This window comes from Lytechinus pictus, unplaced genomic scaffold, assembly GCF_037042905.1.
Source record: "Lytechinus pictus isolate F3 Inbred unplaced genomic scaffold, Lp3.0 scaffold_19, whole genome shotgun sequence".
Classification (NCBI taxonomy): domain Eukaryota; kingdom Metazoa; phylum Echinodermata; class Echinoidea; order Temnopleuroida; family Toxopneustidae; genus Lytechinus; species Lytechinus pictus.
In genome coordinates this window covers 16,160,363-16,185,833 of record NW_026974140.1, presented here as the reverse complement: position 1 = coordinate 16,185,833, position 25,471 = coordinate 16,160,363, and the positions used below count along the sequence as shown (strand labels likewise).

General features: G+C 33.7%; 1 protein-coding gene across 1 annotated transcript; it reads right to left on the bottom strand.

The window, feature by feature from the left end:
* Positions 1–259: 259 nt before the first annotated feature.
* On the bottom strand, positions 260–25,471 carry LOC129260461 (adenylate cyclase type 10-like). Its single transcript, XM_054898436.2, has 24 exons — positions 25,351–25,471; positions 22,028–22,162; positions 19,441–19,584; positions 18,347–18,552; positions 17,427–17,472; positions 16,785–16,831; positions 15,868–15,963; positions 15,177–15,327; positions 14,574–14,605; positions 13,516–13,634; positions 12,943–13,019; positions 9,289–9,469; positions 8,836–8,879; positions 8,155–8,335; positions 7,502–7,694; positions 7,007–7,211; positions 6,271–6,436; positions 5,527–5,699; positions 4,761–5,174; positions 4,175–4,217; positions 3,481–3,628; positions 2,983–3,063; positions 2,492–2,542; positions 260–2,055 (listed from the first exon to the last, which is right to left on the bottom strand). Exons 1-24 carry the CDS (start codon positions 25,367–25,369, stop codon positions 1,621–1,623), a joined length of 3,387 nt encoding a protein of 1,128 aa, XP_054754411.2. The 5' UTR covers positions 25,370–25,471; the 3' UTR covers positions 260–1,620.

Sequence of the window (25,471 nt, the reverse complement as noted above, 5' to 3'; positions counted from 1 at the left end):
TTTAAACGTAATATTAAACTTTTTATTCCTATCTCCATGGTACTTGTGTGAAAATAGTGTGATATGGACTGCACAAGATGAATACTGGTTAGTGACCACTCTTCTCCTCATTCCATTATTTCAACCAGAAGGAGTGAAAAAAGTACCTTTAAGAATTTGATGTACCACTCTATATAATAGAGAATACCATCATGGTAAAATGATAGGGATTTGGTACATAATGGGAAACAACTGACAGAAAAAAAGCAGTATCTCAAAATACACTTTTAAAATCTGGTTTAATACAATAATGAAGAGAGAATGAATAACTAATTCCTGTTGAATTCAATAAAAACAATTATTTACACATTCAGGTTCAATACATGAAATATCATATTTGATTGGCATTAATGGAAGACATACTTGCAGGGGATAATATATTACTCTCAGGGTGCCATTATATATACATGAAACAAATATTGTTTCCTAAAAGCACACAGTGCAATAAGTACATACATATTTTAAATTTTCACTGAAACGTATCAATATGATAATGAAGTAATTATGTCCATTTTAGCACAGTTTAACAAAAAAATTTCCTATTTTTCAATTGTCTTTTGAAATAGAAATGTAATTGGACCATTTGTTATGCCATTTGTCAAGATTGAATACTACTAACATACAGTTGACGCTTAAAATCCTCATACCCTTAGATTTTCTTAGCTTTTTTATATGAAAAACCCTCAAAATAAAGACAGGATATATTTTTGTTAGAATGTACATGTTTACCAGTCTTGCATTTAAAATTTTTCAAGATGGATCGCCAATCAGGATTTCTTGTAGTATGAAAAAATCACTTTGAAATGGTCTATGAGTAATCTTATTTGTAACACCTGGAGTTTCTTTAATTTAGTTGAAATGGGGGATTTCAAGTATGTTATTGAATGCTGGTGTTGGTGTATAACAAGCATTAGAAGGGTTGATATCATGTGGTATTTAGCTTTGAAAAAACATTTAGTTGTCATCTTCTAAATGGCTGTTTTGGAACTTGGTTCAGCAGCTTACTTTCTTGCCCTTAACGCCCAAACCCATCGTATTAGCCAACTTGAAATCACCTATTTATGTATGAAAGTGTGTCATGCAATTTAAAATCTGGGGCCCAATCTTACAAAGAGTTGCAATTGATCCGATCAATCGCAACTATGGAAAGCTAGCAAAGTCAACATATAAAATGCATGTTTGTTCAAAAAAATATCTAGATATGAATGTATATCCTTAAATTCATTGATTTCTTGACAATTTGGTGTGTTCTCCTTTGTATACAAAGGACATTTTACAAATTTCCTGTAAAAAAATTATGACACTGATAGATTTCCATAGAGTTGCAATTGATCCAATCAATCTTTGTAAGACGGGGCCCTGATCTATTGTATCTGATCATTATTGTAGGAGCATTCATAGCACAAGGAAAATATTATTAGACCGAGTGGTTGCATTTGAAAAAATGTGACACTAAACAAATATACAATTTCTATATTGCTTGCTTTGATATTTACATTATATTTACAACAAAATTAAAATAATTTCATATACTATCATTCAGCCATTGTAAGAAGGTGATCAAAGTTATTTTCATTTTGGTCATGTTGAGTTTCTTTCAGTAGATATTGCTCTGTTCAAGATAAGGTATGCCCAGAAAGCTACAATCACTGAGCAGACGGCATAGATGTAATATTTGGATATTCGATATGTCGTCACCGTCTGCTTCGCCAGTTTTCCCGCCATTTTATTCATAGAGTGCGCATGCGTATCTGCATTCCCGTTGCATCTGTGAGAGATGTCGTCTGCGAGGCGGCTGGGTGGTGGTGGTGGAGGTTCCTCGGTGAATTCAGGGCGTGCAGACTTCATGATGGTTTGATAGCGATCAGACGGGATGATTTCCTCTTCAGGAGAGACGTCAACGATGCCCACTCCTCCGACATCGACCTTGTCGTCTGTTTCTTCTTCCTCAACTGAGAGTGAACGTTCAAAGTTTCTTGCTTTCACAGCCATGTTCCTCCACTTGAATTTTGCTCCCTGTATGACAAAAAGGAAATTGTATTTTTACCAAATCATGGAAATTCAGAGATTAAGAAGTGACCAGAATGTGATCATTTCTCAACTGAATGTTATATCTTTCTTTCCACTAGTTACTATTCTATTTTTGTGTTGTCATTATGACTTTGTTGTGCAATAACAATTTTTTTTATAGGGAAAACAATATATTTCAATGTAAATGCTGATTCTGGTTTGGACTGTTACTTGAATAATGTATGCTGACAAGTTCATATAAATAAACTATGAAAATAAAAAATACCTACGAATCGAGAAAAAAAAAATGAAAATCCATATTTTCTTGTTTGAAACAGCAATTAGAAATAGAAAGATGGGATACATTTGGTGAATATGTTTACCCCAGTTGATAACACAAAAACTTTTTTTCATATCCCTACGATCATCAATATATACTTACACCAGGAGATGAAGAGCGCCTTCTCTTGGTGAAGAGGAGACTTGCAGTGGCCTGTTCGGGAAAAAAGAGACATTGATGTAAAATTATTATTCAATGACAAGTTACCCCCTGCAATAAGTTTAGTTTAATAAAAGAGATAAATGATAAAAAAATCAAATAATCATAAACACATAATATTGGTTGTAAAATTATAAACATATGACATTTTAAAGTTTCTGTTATTTTCTCAAGACAGTGCATAATGGACATCCTGGGTGGTTTGCAAGACGAATGAAAGTTTTATTATAGGCGTATGTAACTAACTATTACACCACAAACTGAAGTCCAACCCAACTGTCAAATATGAAAATTTCCTAATGGCTGAAATGATTTGACATTCCTCTTTAAAAAGTGAGAATATTTCTCCCATTTTCAACACAATGATGCTCGTGCAAAATGGCTCGGTAATACCCCTAAAACTTAAAATCAGATTTGGACAGATAAATAAATACCTTGGTAGCTAGTTCATCCAATCGTCGCAGTTGCACTGGTGATGGGTTTAACTTTTTAGCTTGAAAGATGAATGATATTGCCTGAAATAAAACAAAATAATATAATTAATCAATCATAAAGGTGAGTTATGAAGGTGAGTCATGGAGGTGTTGCCTCGGCAGATATGTTGTCTCTGTCACAAAAAGAAAACTGACCATATTATGATGTGTAGAGTAACAAACACTAATGCTTTATTCTTTGACAGTATAAATTCTCATCTAGAACCCCCCAAAATATATGGATTTTTTTTCATCAAAGAAGCTAGCAGGAGAAAAACAAAGATACAAATCCTGATGCTTCATGTCATTTCCTGATAAAAGTTGTCATACTTTTTTCAACTGCTTATCATATTACCTAACTATTGATTTTGAGGGATATAGCATAAAACCTTTACTGAAATTAAATATCTTGGAGCATAATTTGAAATCTGGATTCGAAAAGTTTTATTTTCAGTTTACCTGCATGTTGTATCCGAGTGCCACAGCCGACTCTGCTCCATAGACCATGTATTGAATAGCTTTCTGTAGATTGTTAGCCTTCTTCCAATGTGTAACTAGTTGTGGATATACAGACTGTAAGGATTGTTCGTCATTCTTACAAAGTATGCTGAAAGTGAAAATAAAGATTGCGTTTTAGAAGTTCAAGTTGTTAAAAGCTATTTCAAGATAGATATACATTTGTAAAAAAAAGTGCGTCTTTGATTCAAATAGCCTCAATTGAAATGAAGTATTACATGCCGTCTGAAAAGACGTCTTGTGATTCATGAATGTCATCTTTCCTATTTAAAGCGATAATAGTTATTTATATTTAGAATACATCTGATCTCTCTGCAAGAGATCGGGTCTATGCTTAAACACTGAAGTTCTTGAGAAGTAAAGAAATATTGACTACTTCAAATTGTGGGGAAAAAAACTTTGTGAAAACTTGGTGAAACTTTTAGCAAGGGGAAATCCAGGAATGCAATATCTTGCCCATTCAAAGGGAAAATATATTTTCCTAATTGTCGCAGAGGAAAGTGTTTTGATATCAAACTCTTTGACCCTCACCTACTGCATTTTTACAAAGCAAATGCCTGATATTAATACTGAAATGGGAACATTTCATACAATTTCATTATTTTCACCTTTAAAATCAGAACCCTAGATTACTTACTTGTTACTGTTGTCATCTTTTTGTTTAGAGTCGGTCTTTATTCCTGCAAAGGGGCAATCAGATAACATTTATATAATTTATATATCATGTTTTCATACAATATGGAAAAATCAGATGTCAATTAAATCCTCTGTTAAAACCACTCTCTCTAAAATATCTAGATATTGTAATGTCACCGGGTTTTAAATTGCTCAGCTTGCCAAAAATGTAATGTGATGTTTCGTCCATGACGTTTCCACTCTCGGTTTTTTTTTCTTTCTCAAATTTGTATGTGTGGATTACAGGAGAGGATTTCATGAAAGGACTTTGCTGGATATTTTATCCAACCAAGTCTTGCTGAATCTGACAGTTACCACAGGAATAGCACTCAGCCAAACAAATTCAAAGAAAGTAGTCAGATCTGAAAAGTTGTCAGATTAAAAATTTTGACGATACGATCCCCAGGAATACTTATCTGTCCGCATCATATTATTATACTCTCCTTTATAGCCTTTACACTTATTTTGATAGAGCACAGTTTTCAGGACAATTGATATTTTGAGGAACAATGCCTTTATGCTATCATATTGTAAGAAACATGACCTACCAAGTAGTTTCTTGATACCAGCAGGAGAGAGACCACCAGGAGAACTGATCTCCCCCTTCCTACCAGATAGATGATTATTCTCCAGGTAGGTAGCATATCTTTCATGGAGCTTTCTTCTTTGTTTCTCCAGCAGGAGTGCATAAGCTGTCTCCTGGAGTGTCACAGACTGGAACCTAAGTGACCCTGCTGTCATCGTCGTTGATTTCGTCACCGTCGGCAACGCTCCGCCGCTGCCGAAGACCAGGATGCCAGCAGATTGGAGTGATCCGATGGTAGGGTTTATCTTCTCTTGGATGACGTTGGGCATGAGGTGGGCTATGATGTTCGCCGTGAAGGATGTTCCGACCACGGATATGATCTTGACTGTGGTTCGTTGTAGCTCGGGTAGACGGTCAATGAATGCTATCATACAGCCTATAAACGAACAAAAATGTGTTATTTTTCATTTGAAAACATTATAATATATTTCTTTCTGCATTAAAAATATGATAGGAAGTATTCTATTCAAGAATTTAAATCAATGAAAATAAACTTTTAAGCGATCTGGGGAGCGTTTTATAAAACGACTTGTCAGATGTTTTATCTGACAAGTCCAATTTATGTGACAGTTACCTTAGTAACAGGGATTCTTGGCAAATCAAAATCAAGAAAAGTCAGATCTGACAACATGGATGAAAATGTTGATGAATCACTCCCATTTTTCTTAAAATTAATTTACAAGCTACGGTACCTGTTCATGCAAAGAATGATAAATGAAAAGACCTACCTCTAAGAGAAGGTGGGATATCCAGTTCCATAAGCCTGACCCCCTTAGCTACCCGACAGACTGTTCTCTCTCCTTCAGTGTATAGCTCTAATTGTTGATGATGAAGCATGTTGAATACACATTGGTTTACCCAAGATGGGTTGATACGATTGGGCTGGTGGGAGGTTAGCATGCTGAAATTTATTTTTTTTAAAGATGAATTCGTTGAAAATTATTTATCATGTAATTGTGAATATTTTTTAAAGGAATCATATAATAATATCCTAGGATGAATACTATAAAATGATGTTTAAATTATCATCAAATGCTTAAACTAGTCAACCCAATAATTACAATAATACATCAAAGTTATATGCAAAAGTATCCAATAAGAACATCTGAAGAAAACAGATCCAATACGTCTTCATGTTGATTTGGAAAGTAATGTTTCACAACTGGACAGGTTTTCCTACAAATATTGTGGCCACTTGCAAAGTAAATGTATAATTTATTTCCGAATATCATAGTTTGAGAATAGCCAAATAATGGCCTAACAGAGAGGTTATATTTCTTTTCCTTCTATGTGATTTAATTTACCATAATAAAAATTTAAACAAAAACATGAATATCATGACTTGAAAGGAATACCTGTCAATGAAACATTCTATTAAGAGCTATCAATATAATGGCTCTGTTTCTTCATCGAGGTCCAAGAATCATATACTGTACACTAAAGTGAAGCCCTTGATATAATAGTCTACTTACATGGTAAGTTCTCTTGGAACACTATTCATCTCCAGGAGCTGACACAGTAAAGGCTCCATGCACTGTGGCTCCAAGCCCTGGAGCTTGATATGGAGGGTGCTCCTGGCTTGAAGGATCCTGGAGGCTGCGATAGGTACCTCTGCATCACGTCTGAAACTTCCCATAGCTGAAGAAAAAGAAGGAGAACAAAGAAAAGAAACGTGATTAGACATTGTCGGCAATGCTTCTTTCAAAACCATGAATATAAGGAGCTCTGTTCACCTATCCTCACATGTTCTTTATCAAAGAAATCAAGAACCTTGAAGGAAAGCTAGCAAATATGACGTTTTTATCATTTGTAATGATAAGTCCTTTTCTTTCGTTTTGAATATAACTGTTTTTAACCCTGGCATTCACAATCATTCAAATTATATAGAGTCATGGCCAATTGAGCCAAAGTAAGGTGCCGAGACAATCAACTTTGATAAATTTGATTAAATTAAAATTGTAAAAAAGAGCATCACCTGGAAGGGTGAAGAATGTGAAATATTCAATAATAAAAGAAAACGATTTTGGGGGGTCTGTTGGCGATTGAAAATCTGAAGCTGACAATATTGATTGTCCCAGACCCGAGTCCCAGATTTATTGGAGAAAATACCTGATTCAAAGAGTAATCAAACGACATACACCGTAAAAATTTTAAAGTTAATGTTGTGAGAGGATAACATAGTTTTCTAGCTCCTAAAGGAAGGCCTACCTAAAGCAACCAGGCAGTATTTGGATGGCAGTGCCTCTAAGTAAGTCCATGAATCTTGGTCAATGTAGTGTGCGTCGTCGATGGCAATGAGGGTTCCTGCGCTATCTCTATTCCTTGCCTCTGATACGATGTAGGCAAGGACGGCATGACGAGCCTGAGTCCGCTCTCGTTGAGATAGATCAGCGATCTCATCTGTTACTGGGATCTGAGGAAGTTTAATGAGAATCATTTTGTAAAGTAATTATATAGATAAACACAAGAATAGTGATGTCTTCAAACAACTGGCATAGACATGTAAAGAGACATGGAGTTTCAGGATCAGTTTTCAAAATGTGGCATGAAAACATCTGGGAGTTTACTGAAGTATATACCTTGTGGTGTATTTTCTTTAATGGTGAGAAAGTATTATAGTATTAGAAACATGACTCACAGACCTTTACTATATTACTTAAAATTAAATTCTGGAATATCGATATAAACTTTGTGTCATAATACCTGGATTCCAAGTAGGTCATTAAGAAGACAAAGATGCCAGAAAAGCTCTGTGTCTTCAAATCTCTCCTGGAGCCTATGCTCCCTCTCCTGAGGGCTCCCTATATCCTGGAGATCAAGGAGTTGGAGTACTACAGAGCAGATTGTATGGTAGGGTGTACTTGACTGACCAACGCTAGGTCGACATGTGTATACTCTGTAAAAAGTTGGGAGGAAAAGATCTTCAAGAATTGTATCGAGCTTAAGACTTTTTTAAGGTTGTTTCAAAGTATTTTGATTATGGCTTTGTTTCACAAGTTCACTGATTTATAGTTTATATAAAATTATTATATCAAAATTATTATACTCATGTATGATAATTTGCTAGCGGCCTATATGTTTCGAGTAAAGGATTAAATAAGTTTGTATTGCATGCGGGTGGTGCTGAGAGAGACCGCATCACACGGTGATGGGGTAGTGCAAAACGTGGGCAAAATGATTTTGCTTGATAAAATCTACCTCATAGTTTTCCCTTTTTTATGATATCTTTTTAATCTTGTTTTTTAAGACGAGTTTGATCTATTTCCTCTAAGGCATATAAAATCTGAGGTAATTCACCAAAATCATCAAGAGAGAAATTAACAGATTTATATGTATTCATTCATCATTATACTTACGCCATATTCATTCCCTTCGCTGTATCCATGACAGATCGTAGTAGTCTTGTCTTCCCGACCCCAGGGTCTCCCCCAATGACTATAAACCTAGCTGGTTGATGGATAGTACTCGATGAATTCGTTGCTAGGGAAGCCATTCTCCATAGTGACTTCCAGCACTGCTCAAATTCCTCCACATATGCTGATGAAGAAAAACAACATGTTCTTATACAACAAATATACCAATTTCAGTAGCATACATTATTCAATTTTATCACATTGATAACATTGTTCGAAACAAAAAATGTGATTTAAAATTGTACAGATATTATAACCACGGGGGTGGCGCGAGAATATTTTAAAAAGAGGGTTGCAAGATAACACATTGGTAGTGCTTGATTTGTTTTTTTTAAACAAAAACAACCATGTATTGCGTAGTTACATAAACAAGCCATCTCTTCTCAAATCCTTCCTTTCCACATTTTAAATGTTCTTCCAATTTTTCTTCAATTTATGTTTAAAAATCTACTGTTGGGACACTCTCTCCTCGCCTTTCTGCCAGTATCACCGCCCCTGTATAGCAATACAACTTTGAAACGTGACTGAACTTATAAAAAAAATCCCTCTTCTTTTACAAAGTTGAAAAATTGCTGTGAACGAGTCTGAAAATTTTGAATTGCTTAAGGAAATGGTTGAACTTACATAGTAAAGGATGTCCATACTCTGGAATAGAGTTGTCAACATTCCTGAAAGAAATAATAATGATAACAAGTAGAATCTCATATAAATAGAAATAGCTGCTTTATAATATAAAAAGATATATTTATATTCATTTTTGAAATATGGTATCCGAATTCTTCATCATTTACGTCAACATTAACATAAATCCTTTCTCTTATGAATTAATATATGTATCCTTTAACTTTGCCCACTATTATCTGATTCCTTTGCAGCGACAATTTAATTTTCGGAAAGAACTTTCATTATACTAATTTATTTTGTATAGCACATAATTTGTATCACTAGCTACTATCTATTGAGCATTTGCAGACTTGATCATTATTATAACCATCTTATACAACATACTTTTATCTTATAGTTATAGTCTTCTCCTATTCTATATCTTTTTTATCATAAAATGCATTCATCCCTCACCCTGCTCCTGTGTACTCCCAAACCATTCCTGGATCATTGATGCCTTTGAGTTCCTTGTTAGCAACCCTGATGAACCCTCTAGAGTCATTCCTTGATCGTTTCTTGGTAACTTCATCACACGTGACCTTCCCGATATAATGCATCATCAGACGAGCGGCCATGTTGACTTTAGGTCCGATCACTAATGAAGATGGATTAAGAATGGCGTTAAGGAAGATAAGATGAAGTGCGACATGATAGATAGGCAAGAGATGACGTTTGGGAGTAATAGGATAAGTTGTCCGTTTCACAGTTTAAAATATTTGCATTAATAAATGGGAATGAATCAAATAAAAATGCTTTATGATTGCGATATAAATATATGGATAGCAAATTGTCTTTTTCAATTACATTCTCGATCTCCCACTTCCTGAATAATTAAAGACATTATAACTTCAATCCAATTCATAAGCAATTAATATATTTATGTCAAATATTAACATTTACGTGCAATAAAACATTTTCTTGACCCCGATTACAATTCAAATTCAAATATCTTTGCATCATTTCCAACAAGAATATGATTCTAAATAAATGAAAGCTATTTCATAGCCAATTAATATTTATGTGAAATAGATTCACATGCAGTACAACATTATCATCACGCCTATTACAATTGAAATCCAAATGCCTTTGTATTCATTTCAAACAGAAAAATATAATACTAAATCATTATATACTATGCATTCGCTAGGTCCTATGGGCCCTGTTTGCAAAATTTAATATATAGAAAATAGTAATCCCATATATTCGTTCCATCATCCCTCTAACAATCCTCACCCTAAAGCTTGAAATCAATTTCAAGATTCAAGATTTATTCATTCCATTCGATAAAAAGATACAATTCATACATACAAATTTACAAATTTACAAGATTTACATACAAATTTACAAGATTTACATTTGGATACAATACAATTTATACAAACACAGAAATGGTATTGATTTCACATATACAGAAAAAAATCAAATGGAAATGGGTCACTGCAAAAGTTCAAAAAGGGACTTGAACTTGTCAAGGCTGTGTCCCAAACTGGAATTAAACATTGTTGCAATGGATAGTTTAAGGTAAATAATTATAAAAAACAATACAAAAATAAGGAATTTTACAAAATAAACATAAAGTGAAGTGAAGAGGGAGTGAAAAGTTGAATTATCATCGTATGAAAAAGTATATAAATAGGGATTAGGTATGTGTTAACTTTAACAGATATGACTTTAATCTTCTTTTATAACCATTGAAATTACTAGTTTGACGTATCTCTTGAGGAAGTGCGTTCCAAATAGGGGTGCAGTATGTTTAAAAGTAAATGAAACAAATGTTTTAGTACATCTGAATATATGAAATTTCTCTTTATGACGAGTATTGTAATTATGGATCTCATTATTGAATGATAATAATAATTGAATATTTTCAGGTAAAGATGTGTTTACATATCTGAAGAGGATTAATCCTATTAGAAATTTATTAAGCTTATATATATCAAGTACATTCAATTTGAGAAACAAAGGTTTAGAGTGGGCATGAAAATCAGATAAAGTACAGTATCTAACTACTCTCTTTTGTAGTTTTAGAAGTTTGTCTAACTTTGATGGATATGTATTTCCCCAGACAATGTTTCCATAACTTAAATAAGGCAAGACAAGTGTATTATACAGCAAAATAAGAATATTCCTAGGTAAGAGAAAACGTAGTTTGCCGATGATACCAATATTTTTTGAAGTCCTTTTAGTTACGGCAAGAATTTGGCTATCCCAAGTCAAATTTTGATCAATGATCACGCCTAAAAACTTGGTAGAAGTAACATGGTTTATATCAAGTCCATTGATCTGAACTAGCAGATTATCCACATGACTGTTATTTTTAGAGTTGTTGAAATACATGTATACAGATTTTTCTACATTTATAGATAGTTTATTTGAATTAAACCATTTAGATACATTTAAGCTGTAAATTTATAATATTATGGTGACTAATCAAAATATTTGTATCATCGGCAAAAAGTACAAATTTGAGAAGAGATGAACAGTTGGAGAGATCATTTATATAAAGTAGAAAAAGAAGCGGACCTAGAATTGAACCTTGTGGTACTCCACATAGAATTTTCATTGATCTTGAATTAACATCATTAAAAAATACCATTTGACTTCTGTTTGTTAAATAATTCTCAAACCAGTTTAGAATAAGACCACGAAATCCATAATTTTTCAGTTTATAAAGCATTATACTATAATCAATTGTGTCGAAAGCCTTGCTTAAATCTAAAAATACTCCTATTGTGTGATTTTTTTCTGCAATACAGGAAATCAAATAATTATGCAAATCAATTAATGCCATTTCAGTTGATCTATTTTTCATAAATCCATATTGACATGAACTTAAAATTGCATTTTTATCAAGAAAATCATTAACACGTGTAAATACAATCTTTTCTAATATCTTTGAGAATATTGGTAGAATAGAAATAGGTCTGTAATTCAATATATTTCGATTGTCTCCTTTCTTATACACTGGAATTACTTTTGCTATTTTAAGTTTTGTAGGAACTACCCCAGTTGAAAGAGAAAGATTGAAAATATAAAGTAAGGGTTTTACAATGTAAAATATGACTTTCTTTACAACAATAGAGCTTATATTATCAACACCAGTGCTTTTACTCTTCTTAATTTTACTCACAATATTAATCAATTCATTTTCGGTAACAGGCTTAAAGTACAATGTATTTACACATGGAGTTGGTAAAAACGACTGATAAAGTTCACTACCTTCAGCTGGAGCAGTATTATTAGACATAGATGGGCCGATATTTATGAAAAAGTTATTAAAAGAATTAGAAATATCTTTATTATCACATATATCATGCCCATTTACACTGAAACTAGCAGGTGTTTTGTTTTTAAATTTACCAAGAATATTTTGAATAACATTCCAAGTTTTTCTCATGTTACCTTTATGTTTATTGAAATCATTGAAACAATAAGATCTTTTGACTTCTTTTATGTATTTTTTACACTATTTCGACATCTATTATAGTTCATTTTATTTTTATTTGAAGGATGTTTACAATATAATTTATACATTCTGTTCTTTTTATTAACTATTTTTAAGACTTTTGTTGTCATCCAAGGCTTCTTAAGAATTCCATGTTTTTTATGCGAATTATATTTTACTAAAAAGTTTTTATCATAATAAGAAACAAATTTTTCAAGGAAGCATATACATACATCTGTTGAGGCATTGCAAGTTACACAGTATTCAACATGATATTGTTTACAGATATTCGACTGGGTCTTCACTAAAGGAGGACATATACTACAATACATTAATAAAGAGAAACTTTAACAACAAAACTACATTAAAAAAAAATGAATACAAGTAGAACATTATTTCAAGTTCAGATTCAGTTCAAAATAAATTTCATTCATAGCCGAAGTTGCAACCAGGAGATATATTCTTTCACACTTTAAGAGTATCAAGGTCAATGTTTGTTTTTTATTAGATGTTTCCTATTTTGTCTGTCCAGTATCAGTACGCGACCATCCCGTGTCCATGATGACTTTACTTAATCTAACTCTAGGTTGCTTCCTAAAGTATTGAACCTCTGTCCCACTCACCTGTATATTCGTGTCTTTCATTGTGGCCCACGACTCCACAGAACACTTTACCAGTAGTTACACCTATAGAGATTTGCCTGTTAGAAAAGAGGCAAATTAAAACAGCAAAAAGAATGATAAATTTTATTTTTAGCACATACAAAAACATCTTTGATAAATTTTGTCTTTTCATGTTTCTATATTTATTTTTCGTTTTCATCACTTCAACCCATCTAACGTGGAGTTTGAAATTATGTTCGAAATGGTAATGATATTGCAAACAACACTTTCATAAAGATAAATGGTGGATTCAGGATAATTTTATTTTTACGGGGGGCTACTGTTGAGGGAGTTTTATCCGTCCTTGTATTTTTGTGTTCTACGTACCGTTTATAACACGAGTTGACTCATTGTTTCATTAATTACGAGAACCAAAGATTCAGGGAAACCTTTTCTTGTGAGTTTTGAAAAATTATGATTTAAACAGCATCCCACAATGTATATGCTATGTATGTTACAGAGAGCAGTAGGGATAGAAATAATATGATATAGGAGGAGGGGGAAGAAAGACTGATGATACGACGGTCAACTTACTTGACTTCAATCATTGAACTGACAACATCTTTGATTTGACCTGCACATTGAACAGCATGGCAAGCTTCATGTTCGTGTTTAAACCCTGGTAGACCAAATAATACCAAGAAACTCGTACCCTGAAAGAAATACAGAAAAGTGCCTCCACTACATCCATCAACCTGACAAAAATAAATCCTTATTGTGAGAGCTTAATAAAAAAGACACGGCGCAGACGAGAATCTATATTAAGATTGGCTGTACTTTATTTCCGCGCGCTTTTTAGTGTTTATCTATTTCATCCAGATGACGGTTGGGGAATTTTTGTTAAATCCCCGCTTTTAATAAAAAGACGGAGACATATTCAAGCAATATGGATCTCGGGATCTTGAGATTGGGTATTGTCAATTGACGTCATAGCTTACCACATCTTGCCAATTTTTCTATCTCGCTTTCACTCAATCTACCCTCCGAATACACTCAGACCTGAAATGGCGCTTCTTATAATTTAGGTCGAGTTCGGAGCAAACGATTGGTCGCGTGTAGCCGTGCTCGCGATGAAAGCAAGCACGTTTGCACCGATAAATCACATTTCAATAAATCGAATTTCTAATTTTGGTCGTCATTTAAGAATAGAATGTCTTTATGTTGGTTGTGTATAGAGGTTGGTGAAAGTGATAGCCAAGGCAAGGCCAGACTGTGATGTAGAGTGACTTTATTTGCCAAGAGTCATGGAGAGAGTGTTTACAAGGCGAGAAGGTGCCTGATATGAACATTATCAAGGGACTTAGAGGCAAGCATCGATATGAGAGTGATAACATGGATAAGAAGACTTGTGGACTGAATATACTGTAATAAAGAAAGTAGTAGATTCAAACACAATTTACACGTTTGGAATTTATGCTTTACCTTCATGATAGTAAATGATAACTTTCAGCATTTATGAGCAAGAGAACTGATCCTTCTGAGACGACATTATTTTTTGTGTTTTATAATCTAATTGGCTTATTTCTGTCATTTTGCGTTCCGAATTATTAATAAAAATGTGACTTCTGAAATTTTGAATGTTTTTTACTAACCTTGTCAAACTCAAAGATCTTGTTGATCATTCCTGGAAAGATAAACAAACGGAAACAATTTCTATTCATTGTATTCATAAAAAGAACATCTCTAGTTTATATGAAAGCAACTAAGATGAAAGCACTGAAATAAAAAAGAGAGAATATAATGATGACCATGATGATTATGAATGATGAGGAATGATAATAACAAAATCCAAGATAATTCTAAAAAATAATAATGGATTTATAATACTCATCATCATCACCATAAGAATAAAAAAGATAATAATGATTATCACAATTATGAGAACAATAAAAATAATTACGGCAATAACAATAATAATGAGGATGATGATGATGATGATGATGAGAATGATGATGATGATGGTTATGATGATTATTATGATAACAATGCTAAGAAGAAGAACGAGAATAAGAGAATAGGAGGGAACAATCAAAAGATGGAAAGGTCAGAGAGAGATGTATAGGCAAATGAGAGAACTGTGCGTTTACTTGAACGTTGTGCATATTTATAAGGAACGTAGTTGAAAGACATAAAAAGGAGATGCGGAAGAGAGACAGACATACAATGATACATGGCATGAATAGACTCGTATGTACCTTGAAACTGTGATACTGATGTATGTATCTTATCATATACTGATTGTAGACACGTAGAATGGTCATGCGCAGAGTCCATGTGAAGATTGATGAACACGACTGTCACTTCACGCATCTCACATAGGTAGTCAAGAGACTGGTTCTCATCAAACTGAAAGTGAAAAGCATGATGTTCCATAACTAAAATACCAGAAAATTGATAACAGTCTCGTCGGGTCAAAAGTGATCTCACATCTTGCGAAATATTGTCAAAAAAAATAATCTGTCCTTGCAATATTATTAAGAATAAATAAGGAGTCTTCATTTGCTTTAAACTTTTTAAAAGAAATTTTGATAAGGCCCAGGCGATTTTATGATTGAATACAATTAAAAAGATCGCTCATAATAACTTAATATCTACTGAAGATAGCAATATAGCATTAACTCAATTTTTTTCAATTAAGTCTGAAGCAAAGCGGGCGTCTTCATTCCATACAATATTTTTTTCATATTATGATGGATAAAATTCATAGTCAAGACTTGTATAAGTGTACAAAAAATGAATTTATTTAATTAAGCTCTCTCTCTCTCTCTCTTGTTCTCCTTCCTATTTACTTCTTTAACACACACACCCTTCCTCTTTTTGTGTTTCTTTCTTTCATCTCACCCCGAATCTCCTTCCAATGATTATCATTTTAGGATATTAATATACCTTGCTAAGAACTGGAGGTGCAATGAAGGGACGCATCTTGGATCGATGAACAGATTTGAAATTAATCTTCCGAATCCGAGGCTCACGCTCTAGTTTCTATAGAAAAATATTACGATCAAAATAACATCATACACGATAACGTCTTCTAGAATGTAAAGCATCTATGAAGAATTATTTAAATAAAGCTTGCTGAATATGAGAACTGTCCGTTGGAAATTGCATAACAACAATACCGTTAAATTCATGCCGTTTCCTATCATATACGTCATTGATTCGTAGAATTCCGAAAAAGGGTATCTTTTGTAGGTACGTGGTGTATAATGATCCGAGTTGAAAAATATGTGAATTATGTCCAAAAAGATGAATAAAGAAATGAGAATGATGTAAATCTTATGGATCTAATATAAACTGAGGTATATTTTCTTTATCAATTCTTGGCCCCGTTATTAATTTCACAGCTCTTCGTAAAACCACTCCCTAAACCAAGATTGTAGGCTAAACTGACATATCGGTATTGTAAGCCAAGAGAAAGATTTGACATAACATAATAAGCAAAATATCATAAGCTGAATCACGATTTCTAAAATCGATCGTTCTTCTGTTTTAACATTAAAAATGTAACATCCTAATTTGATAAACATGCCATAATTTTGTGTGTTTTTCTGTATAAATCGTGAACATACAGTTATTTCATAAAAAGTACATTATTTCAATGAGATTTTGGTCGATACATTTACCAGAGGGATCCAATATATCGGCAATTCAAAGAAGACATCTCGCTTCATTAGGGGCGGAGAAATTTGTATCAATAAAACGCGTTTCAATCGATTAGGGTATATTGGAAATAAATTGAGCAGAAGCTGATGTTTTCGGAGAAGGGATATAGAAAGTGTTTAAAAGAGGAATAAGTTCATTACCTGTCCCTGTTTCAAGGCATCATGGAGCGTCTGAAAATCTTTTCGGACTAAAATAGAGAAAAGAAAACCGAACCTATATAGTCTAAAAGTACAAAAGTTCATTCCTATAACTATTTATTGTTTTGCAAATGGATCGTGTTGACGTCACTTATTAAGTTAAAAATTTTACCTCGATGTTTCTGAGAAAAAGTACGATGCTACGTTTTCATAAATAGGTGATATATAAATTTGATTTTGATGCAAAGTTGGCATAATAATCATGCAGATAAATATAATGCTACAAACGACTGTACGCAGGAAATTTCTGGGGGGGCAAAATTAATGAATTGTATAAAAACATAATGAAGTGAGGGAACGAAGAGATCAAATTGAATACGGAGACATTTTCGAAAATTCTTTAATTGACATTGAACTTATTGAAGGATAGTATATTTTAAGTGAATTTGGGAATTGAATTTCCAAAGACGGTTTTTAACCTCCCCCCTCCACCTTCCTTTAATAATTTTCGAATCGCAAGGAAATTACGAAAGATCATTTCTTTGTATAAATTGCCAAAAATAGCAAATTTTATGGTAGGAATAGCAAATCAAAATCGAGAATAAATCTTTATATACAATATAAAAAATAATAATACATATATACCTGGATCAAGTTCTGTTTCAGCCCATTCTTTCTCGACAGACAAAAGCTGGGAAATGAAATCAAAACAATTATAAATTTGAAATGCCCCTATAATAAGAAAGCATGATCAAAATCATCAATGTGTTGGTGAATATGCATTCTAAAAAATAGTCAATTTTAAACAATAATTTGGAAAAATTTTGATTCATGTTCGTCAAACTCGAGGTATATTTTAGGTTGCACAAATAGATATTCACTAATAAATTAGTTATTTAGACAAACCCATCTCAAAATTGCAAATTATTTTAATCAAAAAATAAATATAAAGTGTTTTACAGATCGTGATAATCATTTCCCATTATGCGTATACGTTAACAGGCTATACATTACATTATCGTGTTTTTTTTTATTAAAAAGATAGGTTTCATTGTAGTCCCAACATCGTTTGAAAATAAAACTATTTTTTTTCATGTTTATTAAAAGCGTTATAATAATATCCAATTTTTTTTATAAAGCGCTTTTCCCAGATTGGCTCAAAGCGCGTTACAGCATATTATTACCCGGTCATTGGATTCATTTCAATCCAGCACGAAAAGTGCACAATTTCCACTCCCTGGGGAGCATTCCTCATTATGGCGCTGGAAAAAATTCAAACATACATTATCTTTCGCATCCTACCGGGTACCCATTTAGCACCTGGGTCGAGAGTGACAAAGTGTGGATTAACGCCTTGCCAGAGGACGCTATAGACCGCGGTGGGATTATCATTCATAACAATAAAAACAAAGGGAGAAAAGTATAGTCTACTTAAAATGTTTTAAACATTTTAAAAGAATGCTATACGATTTTCTTCGGTTTGATGGGGGTGAGTAAGTATTCGTACAACTTAATATTCATAACAATTTTGAAAAAGACCCTCTGTGGACATGAAATCATCATACTTTTATTTCTCCTTCGGGTAATTCTTCCACACTCATAGCTGTTCTGTCGGGACAGGCCTCCCATGCTTGCTGACTTAGGACTATACTTCCTCTACTACATCTCTTCTCTGTTCTATTAGCTTCATTCACGGCTGGCCCACTAGTGCTGTAATGACGACACGAGCGACATCCAACGTAAGTGATGAAACTTTGACCTACTGCCAGAGCTGTGCGGAAGAGGAAAGAAAAATAAGATGGGAAGTGTATAGATAAACAAGCAGGAAACACATTACAGAAAAAGAGATAATGATTAATGATGTGCGAGTATTGAGATTGGTGAAGGAAAAGTCCCCCCCCCCTTCAAAACATTATTCCGATCCTCAAATGAAATGGGCGCCGCCATGCATGGTAAAGCGATTAACGCAGAGGTAACGCCATTCCTAAGTTAATTTTGTATAATTACACAGCTAGGTGTTACCACAAAGAATATGTTGGAGATCTGCTTTTTATCCGAAGTATAATTTATGTAACGTTTTTAATTTCCAAAGTGTACCAAAAAAGTAAACATTAGGATTAGTTATTCTCGATAGATCGTATACTTGGTGGATCCAAATGTTTGACAGATATATAACATAGAGGTATAAAAAGAATTTAGCATCGAGTTTGAGATTTTGGTATGTAAATTTATAAATTTGTTAATTGAAAATTTTTGCTTTCATTTTCATCTGGGGGAAACACCCACAATGATCTACGCCTTTGATATTCTATTTCAAATGTATATCAATTTCAGATAACAAAATCGTAAATTTCCTTAATTGATATCATAATCGGATTTATAAGGAGGTCAACGGCGTGCCTGAACTATTGAGGATTCAGATTAAACTTTATAACCTGAATTTTTTATTCGATTTCCATTACCATTGACATTTAGATAGAAAAATAATGAAAGCACACATCATAAAATGAAAGGTCATACAAAGGTTTTGATTTAGCATCGATTTAAGACTAATAATTGGATCATTATTTTCATGAAGAGTTTTGTGAGTGATTTTCACAGACGTATTTTCTCTTGGCCAATCAAAAATCACAGACTATTCATGAAACGCTACCCTTACCTATCTTGAGGGCCAATGAGATGCCCGAGTCTGTTGTCCAATCATGGCATTTCCTCTGTATCTGTCTTGCACATCGTATAGCACGAGCCATGGCCGCTCTCTGGCCATATAAATCAACATCCCATACTACCAGTAAGGCATCACCTGTAAGAATGAAAGGTAAATGTTGAGGAGGGAGATAGAGAGAGTGGGGTAGAGAGGGGGGTGACAGGGAGGAAAGCGAGAGAGAGAGAGAGAGAGAGAGTGAAAGAAAGAAAGAAAGGGAGTGAGGATAAAAGAAGGTGAACGATGATAATTATAATTCTACACATCACCTCGTTATGCTACAATATAGCCGTACAATTCTTTTAGGGCCATGAAATACGAAATTGGTTCTTTCAAACGTGCATCTTCTTTTGGTAAAACACCTGCCAGTATAGTAATATCCACTGTAAAAATGACCTTTCCTCAAAGACTCATGTCTTGCAATGCATGTATGCAAGCATAATGAAGTCTAATGGAAATGTAATAATTTCAAAATAGTCATAAAATTATTTGCATGTCAATAGTCATATTCTTGTTTTTTTTTATCAATGTCTTCTCTTCTATCTTGTCCCCTTATCTTACCACCACTCTCTCTCCCTCTCTCTCTCTCTATGTGTGTGTGTGTGTCTCTCCCTCTCTTTCTTCCCCATTCTCTACTTCTCTCCCTCTTCTGATGTAGGAACTGTCATGCATCACGCTAATTTGATCAGTTAAATGACTTTTATTTGACATTTACATTAGTTTGACAACATAATCTGAATACATACAAAAGACGCTCTTATATCAAGAAATATTATTAGGATCATCACATATCTACCATACCCCATGAACTTTTCCAACCAATAATGAGTCCTTAATTGGTCATTACTATGTCGAGATATAAACAGGTAGGCAGGCAAGGCATTATGCCAATCATCATCAAAACAAAATGAATAGATTTGTACAATTTGCACAGAATGATAATAAGGGACTTGCTATACTAATAACTGATAAGAAGAAGATAAGATCTTCCTTTAGAAAAAAAAAAGTACAAGGACATGTTTTCAAACAGAAAATGTACAAATAGACGTAATGACATGAAAGCCGATAATCCTTTTTCCGATATAACGAGACACAAAATGCAATGGGAATTCCCCTTTATTCATTTTATTTGACGTTGTGTCTTGTTACAATAAAATCCTTTGCCATTCTTGCCTCAATATTTAAAATATCAACATAATATGCGTTTGTTCCACGTTGTCTAATATATAAGCCTGTTCTGGTTGTTCGCCAACAATATTAATGATCCAAATCTAAATAGACTTCGACCTTTTCAGTTTTACCAAAATAATTGTCTTTTTTATCACTAACTCACATAGCTTACAATAATGATTACAGTTTACACATACTTTTACTTTCATCGTTTCTTGATTGATATTTGTGCCTTCTAAAATTAATTTAAAAAAATAATAAGTACAAAATAAAGCAATAACAATACATTGCTAGTAATTATAGCAAAATATGAGCAAGCCAATGTGGCAAAATTATGAATTACACACAAAATAATTAATAATGACATTGTGAATTTTAGGAAATAATTGAATATTAAAATATTTTGTTAATAATTAGTAATAATAAAAATGTTAGTTTTACTAAGCGCATAATAATAATTACTTGATTCTCTGAGCGCTTTACAATGAAATACATTAAACTAAATTTATACAGTCTACAGGAGCTACAATAATAACTAAAGAGATAACAGCATTTATAACTTATCTTCTAGGCACGCCTTAAACACAAAGTGATTAGAACTAATCAATAAAATAATTCGAAAAATATTTCACAAATGACCAATTTATTGCAGACACGCCTACAAAGAATTACATTGATAGACCTTAAGAATGATGATGTAGGCCTATTATAATGTAAACATTTGCACTCTTTATTTTGATGGTTTAGATGTGTTCGTTTTGAAACACGACTGTTATGTGATCTATTATAATGCTTTCCATAACATCCTTGTAGAACAGTCAGATAAACAACCAATCGTGATTTTTCTTTTCGAGAACAAACACTCGCTTTAAAATGTCAACAGGACGTGCTCGGAACTGTTTTCATTTTTAATTGATACAATTCTCTAATATTACACTTAGTATTATTTCGCGTGCAGCATTCGAGTGATGGGCATCATTAGTTTAATACCAATAAACATCACTGATGTTAAAGTTCAAATCATACATCTCTCAATACTATATTCAAATGATACATGTGCTCATAGTACAAGGGATTTCACACTGAGGGATGCCCCTGCATGCCCCCCCCCCCTTGGAGTACAATCACTGAGCTGTTCATAATCTAATTAATTAATTAATTGATTAAATATCATATTTAAAAATGTTGAATATGGTCCTTGTTTTTTTATCCGCTGCACTTCGGTAAAGTTGACATGAACAACTTTATCGTATAAAAATTAGTAACCTACAGTCTTTATGCAATCACTAGCACTCATATAGCCACACGACCCACCCCCATGTTTTATTTAAGAAGGAACATTATTAGGACAAGGTTACGAACGTTTTCTTACCTGCAAACTCGACGACATCGCCACCGTTCTTGAGGATAGCATTCTCGATGAGACCTAGATAGTCATTGAGGGTTTTGGTCAGGATATCAACTCCAAGATTGAGCTTTGTATGTCTCTCACAAAGTGAGGTAAAACCTGGATGATTATCAAGGAAATAAGTAAAAGCAAGAATTAGCAAGAGATTAATGGATAGAGATAATCATAATCATGTTTCAGTTCTGTTTCTGAATACATATCATCATTGTCGTCGTCGTTGTCGTCGTCGTCATCATCATCAGCATCATCAACAGCATCACCATCACCACCATCATCATTATCACCACCATCATCATCATCATCATCAATAACAACAGCAACACCATCATCATCGTCATCATTTAAAAAGTATAGAAAGAAAGTGTTGGTCTACAATTCCAGGAAACTGTTTATGAAATTCATCAGCACTGACTAGTCATTACCCACAGTTACCATAGTAACAGCAAGACACCTGCGCTTCTCAACCAATAAAAAGAAGGAAAATAGTTAGATCTGACAACTTGTAAGTTGTTAAATGTTGATTAAACGCCTTCATGGTCACTTCTCCTTATTTTAGTCTGTCAGATAATTAACTCGGTGAACTTAATGCACATGATGACAGATATGGACCAATGCTCGGATCACCAACGCTCGCACCAACGCTTGACTATACAGTGCGTCCCAGAAAAAAAAAGAAAACGAAAATTGTCGACGATTTAAACACGAGTTATCACAAATACAACAGACAAATCACATATTATTGTAAAACTTAAAATTTAGTATTTTACCTGGTATCACTCACAAGAATCTCTATTCACGCGAGCGTGAGTAAAACACTCTGTAGAAAGGATAACAAGAAGTAATTTGTCTTTCAAAAAGAAAATCACATATCTTAAAGTACAATATCTGTTCTTTAAATTGCTACCTCAATCACAGAAAAAAGTCCAGAAATAACAGAGTTCTGTTCATTTAAAATAATGCTTGAATTTTAACAATTTTATAAAATGTAAACGTTTTACAGGCTAGCTGTCGCACTTAATTAGCTATCCGTTTTGTTGACGATCAGCCATGCACAAAGTCTTTTGTTAACTGTGCTACAGGTACAATAGGGAATCTGGGATAACATATTTTTTAAATGAAATTATGTAAAATACAAGCCTTATTTCAAAGAAACAGAACTTTCTTATTTCTTTACCATTTTCTGTGATTGAGGTATCAAAGTAAAGATCAGATATTGTACTTTTTGGACATGTGATATTTTTTGTTTGAAATTCAGATACCCCTTCCCCCTCAGAAAATGACTTTTTGGTATCTTTTCTTTCAATTGTTTTACCTCACTAATGCGTGAATAAGGAATCAGAGGAGAAAAGAAATTAAATAGGAAGAAAAGGGAGCGAAGAAGAAAGAAGTATACAAAAAGAGAGGCCTGGTTAGTACTCCGTTATTCATTTTGAGAACGAAAGTGACGTCACCTTTAGTTTGTATTGCACCCCTTTCTAATTGTCCTGTATATATCCTTGATTTTTTTCCCCCTTAAGACCTATATCTTTAATTTGGCAAGCTAATACATTCTGCCAAATAGAAGATCCCAATGTCATCTTTCCTAAATATCACTTCGAGGACAAATATCAAGATTAAAATATGCCATTCAAATAAAGATCAAAATGGAGGGAAAAGAAAGGTAAAATCGTTTCACGGCAAAGAAAAGGATTATTAATAGCGGTTATCAACGATTTCGTTTAATCTGACATTCTCTGCCTGAATATATCTAATTCCAAACAAGTTTGATTTCTGAGTTGAATTAAACGCATAATTAATTTTCGATACCAAAATGCAACTATTGAAACTTCTCATGGTTTACAAAAGGATGTAATTTAGATGTAGACCTTCTTCAAGTTACAACATATTTCCATTGACACCGAGGAGGGGTAGGCCTACCCAGGGGCGGATCCAGGATTTTCCAAAAAGGGGGCACATTTTCCCGAGGAAAACAAAATGACAAGCAAAACAAAAAAAAAGGTTTTCAACAAAAAATATAAGGACATTTCGTCCACGAAAAAATTTTACAAGCAAAATAAAAAAGAAGGTCTTCACTTTAAAAGGGGGGCACACTTCCGTTTTAACGGCATTTTTACATTACAAATTCTAATTTTACCTCTCAAAATGGGGGGGGGGGGCACGAACCAGCTTTGCCACCCCCCCCCCCCCCCGGATCCGCCAGTGGGCCTACCCATGGACTGGTGTGCTTTTCCCCTTCAGAGGACCTCTTCTATCTTATCGTCTCGTCTTTCTACATTTCCGCCAAATGCATTTTATCGTAAGCAACAGCTTGGCGACAGAGGCACCACAAAATATCCAGGAATAGAAGTATATTTTCTTTTAACTCTTATAGCTTTTTAACCTCTGTCGTTATACGTTTCTATTCTGAGATGATTTCAATACACAACATGTCAACTGTAAAGCAACTGTTGCTGGGATGTTATTGTTGTTCGTTCTATTTTAGCCCAGGGGCATCGGGAGGGGTATATTTGGAACAAAGTTCGATCATTCTGGAGCTATATGTCATGTATGTGTTCATTGGCTTGCATTTCACTAAGATGGTAGATAATGTCCGACAAGGGCTTCTTGCATTGTCCCATTATTTTGAGAATAAAAATTAATACCAATAAAAATACATACAAAACTATAACTAACCAATGAACTGGCTTAACATAATTATAGTCAAATCATTGTAATGACACAAATAACCAAGGGTATGTTACACAATTACAAGACATGAAAGAAAAAGAAGAAGAAGGAGGAGGAGAAGAAGAAGAAGAAGAGAAGAAGAAGAAGAAGAAGGAGGAGGAGAAGAAGAAGAAGAAGAAGAAGAGAAGAAGAAGACGAAGAAGGAGGAGGAGAAGGAGGAGAAGGAGAAGGAGGAGAAGAAGAAGAAGAAGAAGAAGAAGAAGAAGAAGGAGAACAAGAAGAACAAGAACAAGAACAGGAAAAACAAGAAGAGGAGGAATGAAGAACAAGAAGAAGGAAAAGGGGAATAAGACGGAGAAGGTGAAGTTGAAAGAAAACTAAGAATAGTAAAAACATCATCAACACCAACGTAAAAACATCAACCAAAATAAGTAAATATCATAGACTCGTCAAACAAAAATCACTGCCCCCATCTGAAGGGTAGAATGGTGACATGGTTTGGCTTAATCATGTGATGGGTCAAGGCTAGGATAAGTTATATGTTTGACGTTATATTTGATATATAAGAGAAACATTTGCAGGAGCCAACTTCATGGAATCAGAAAGAGTTAAAAACTTACCCCAGATATCCAGGAACATGACAACACTCTCAACATGCTGAACGGCAGGGTAATCTTGGATGCTGTTACTAGCTTGGAGGACAAGGTCAGGGAGATGCGCAGCTAGCTCTAAGATGTCATC

Coding starts and splice junctions, on each gene's coding strand:
- LOC129260461 (XM_054898436.2), bottom strand. Junction 19,585..22,027: donor CGATGTCGTCGAGTTTGCAG/GTAAGAAAACGT, acceptor TCATTCTTACAG/GTGATGCCTTACTGGTAGTA. Junction 2,056..2,491: donor GGCGCTCTTCATCTCCTGGT/GTAAGTATATAT, acceptor TTTGTCATACAG/GGAGCAAAATTCAAGTGGAG.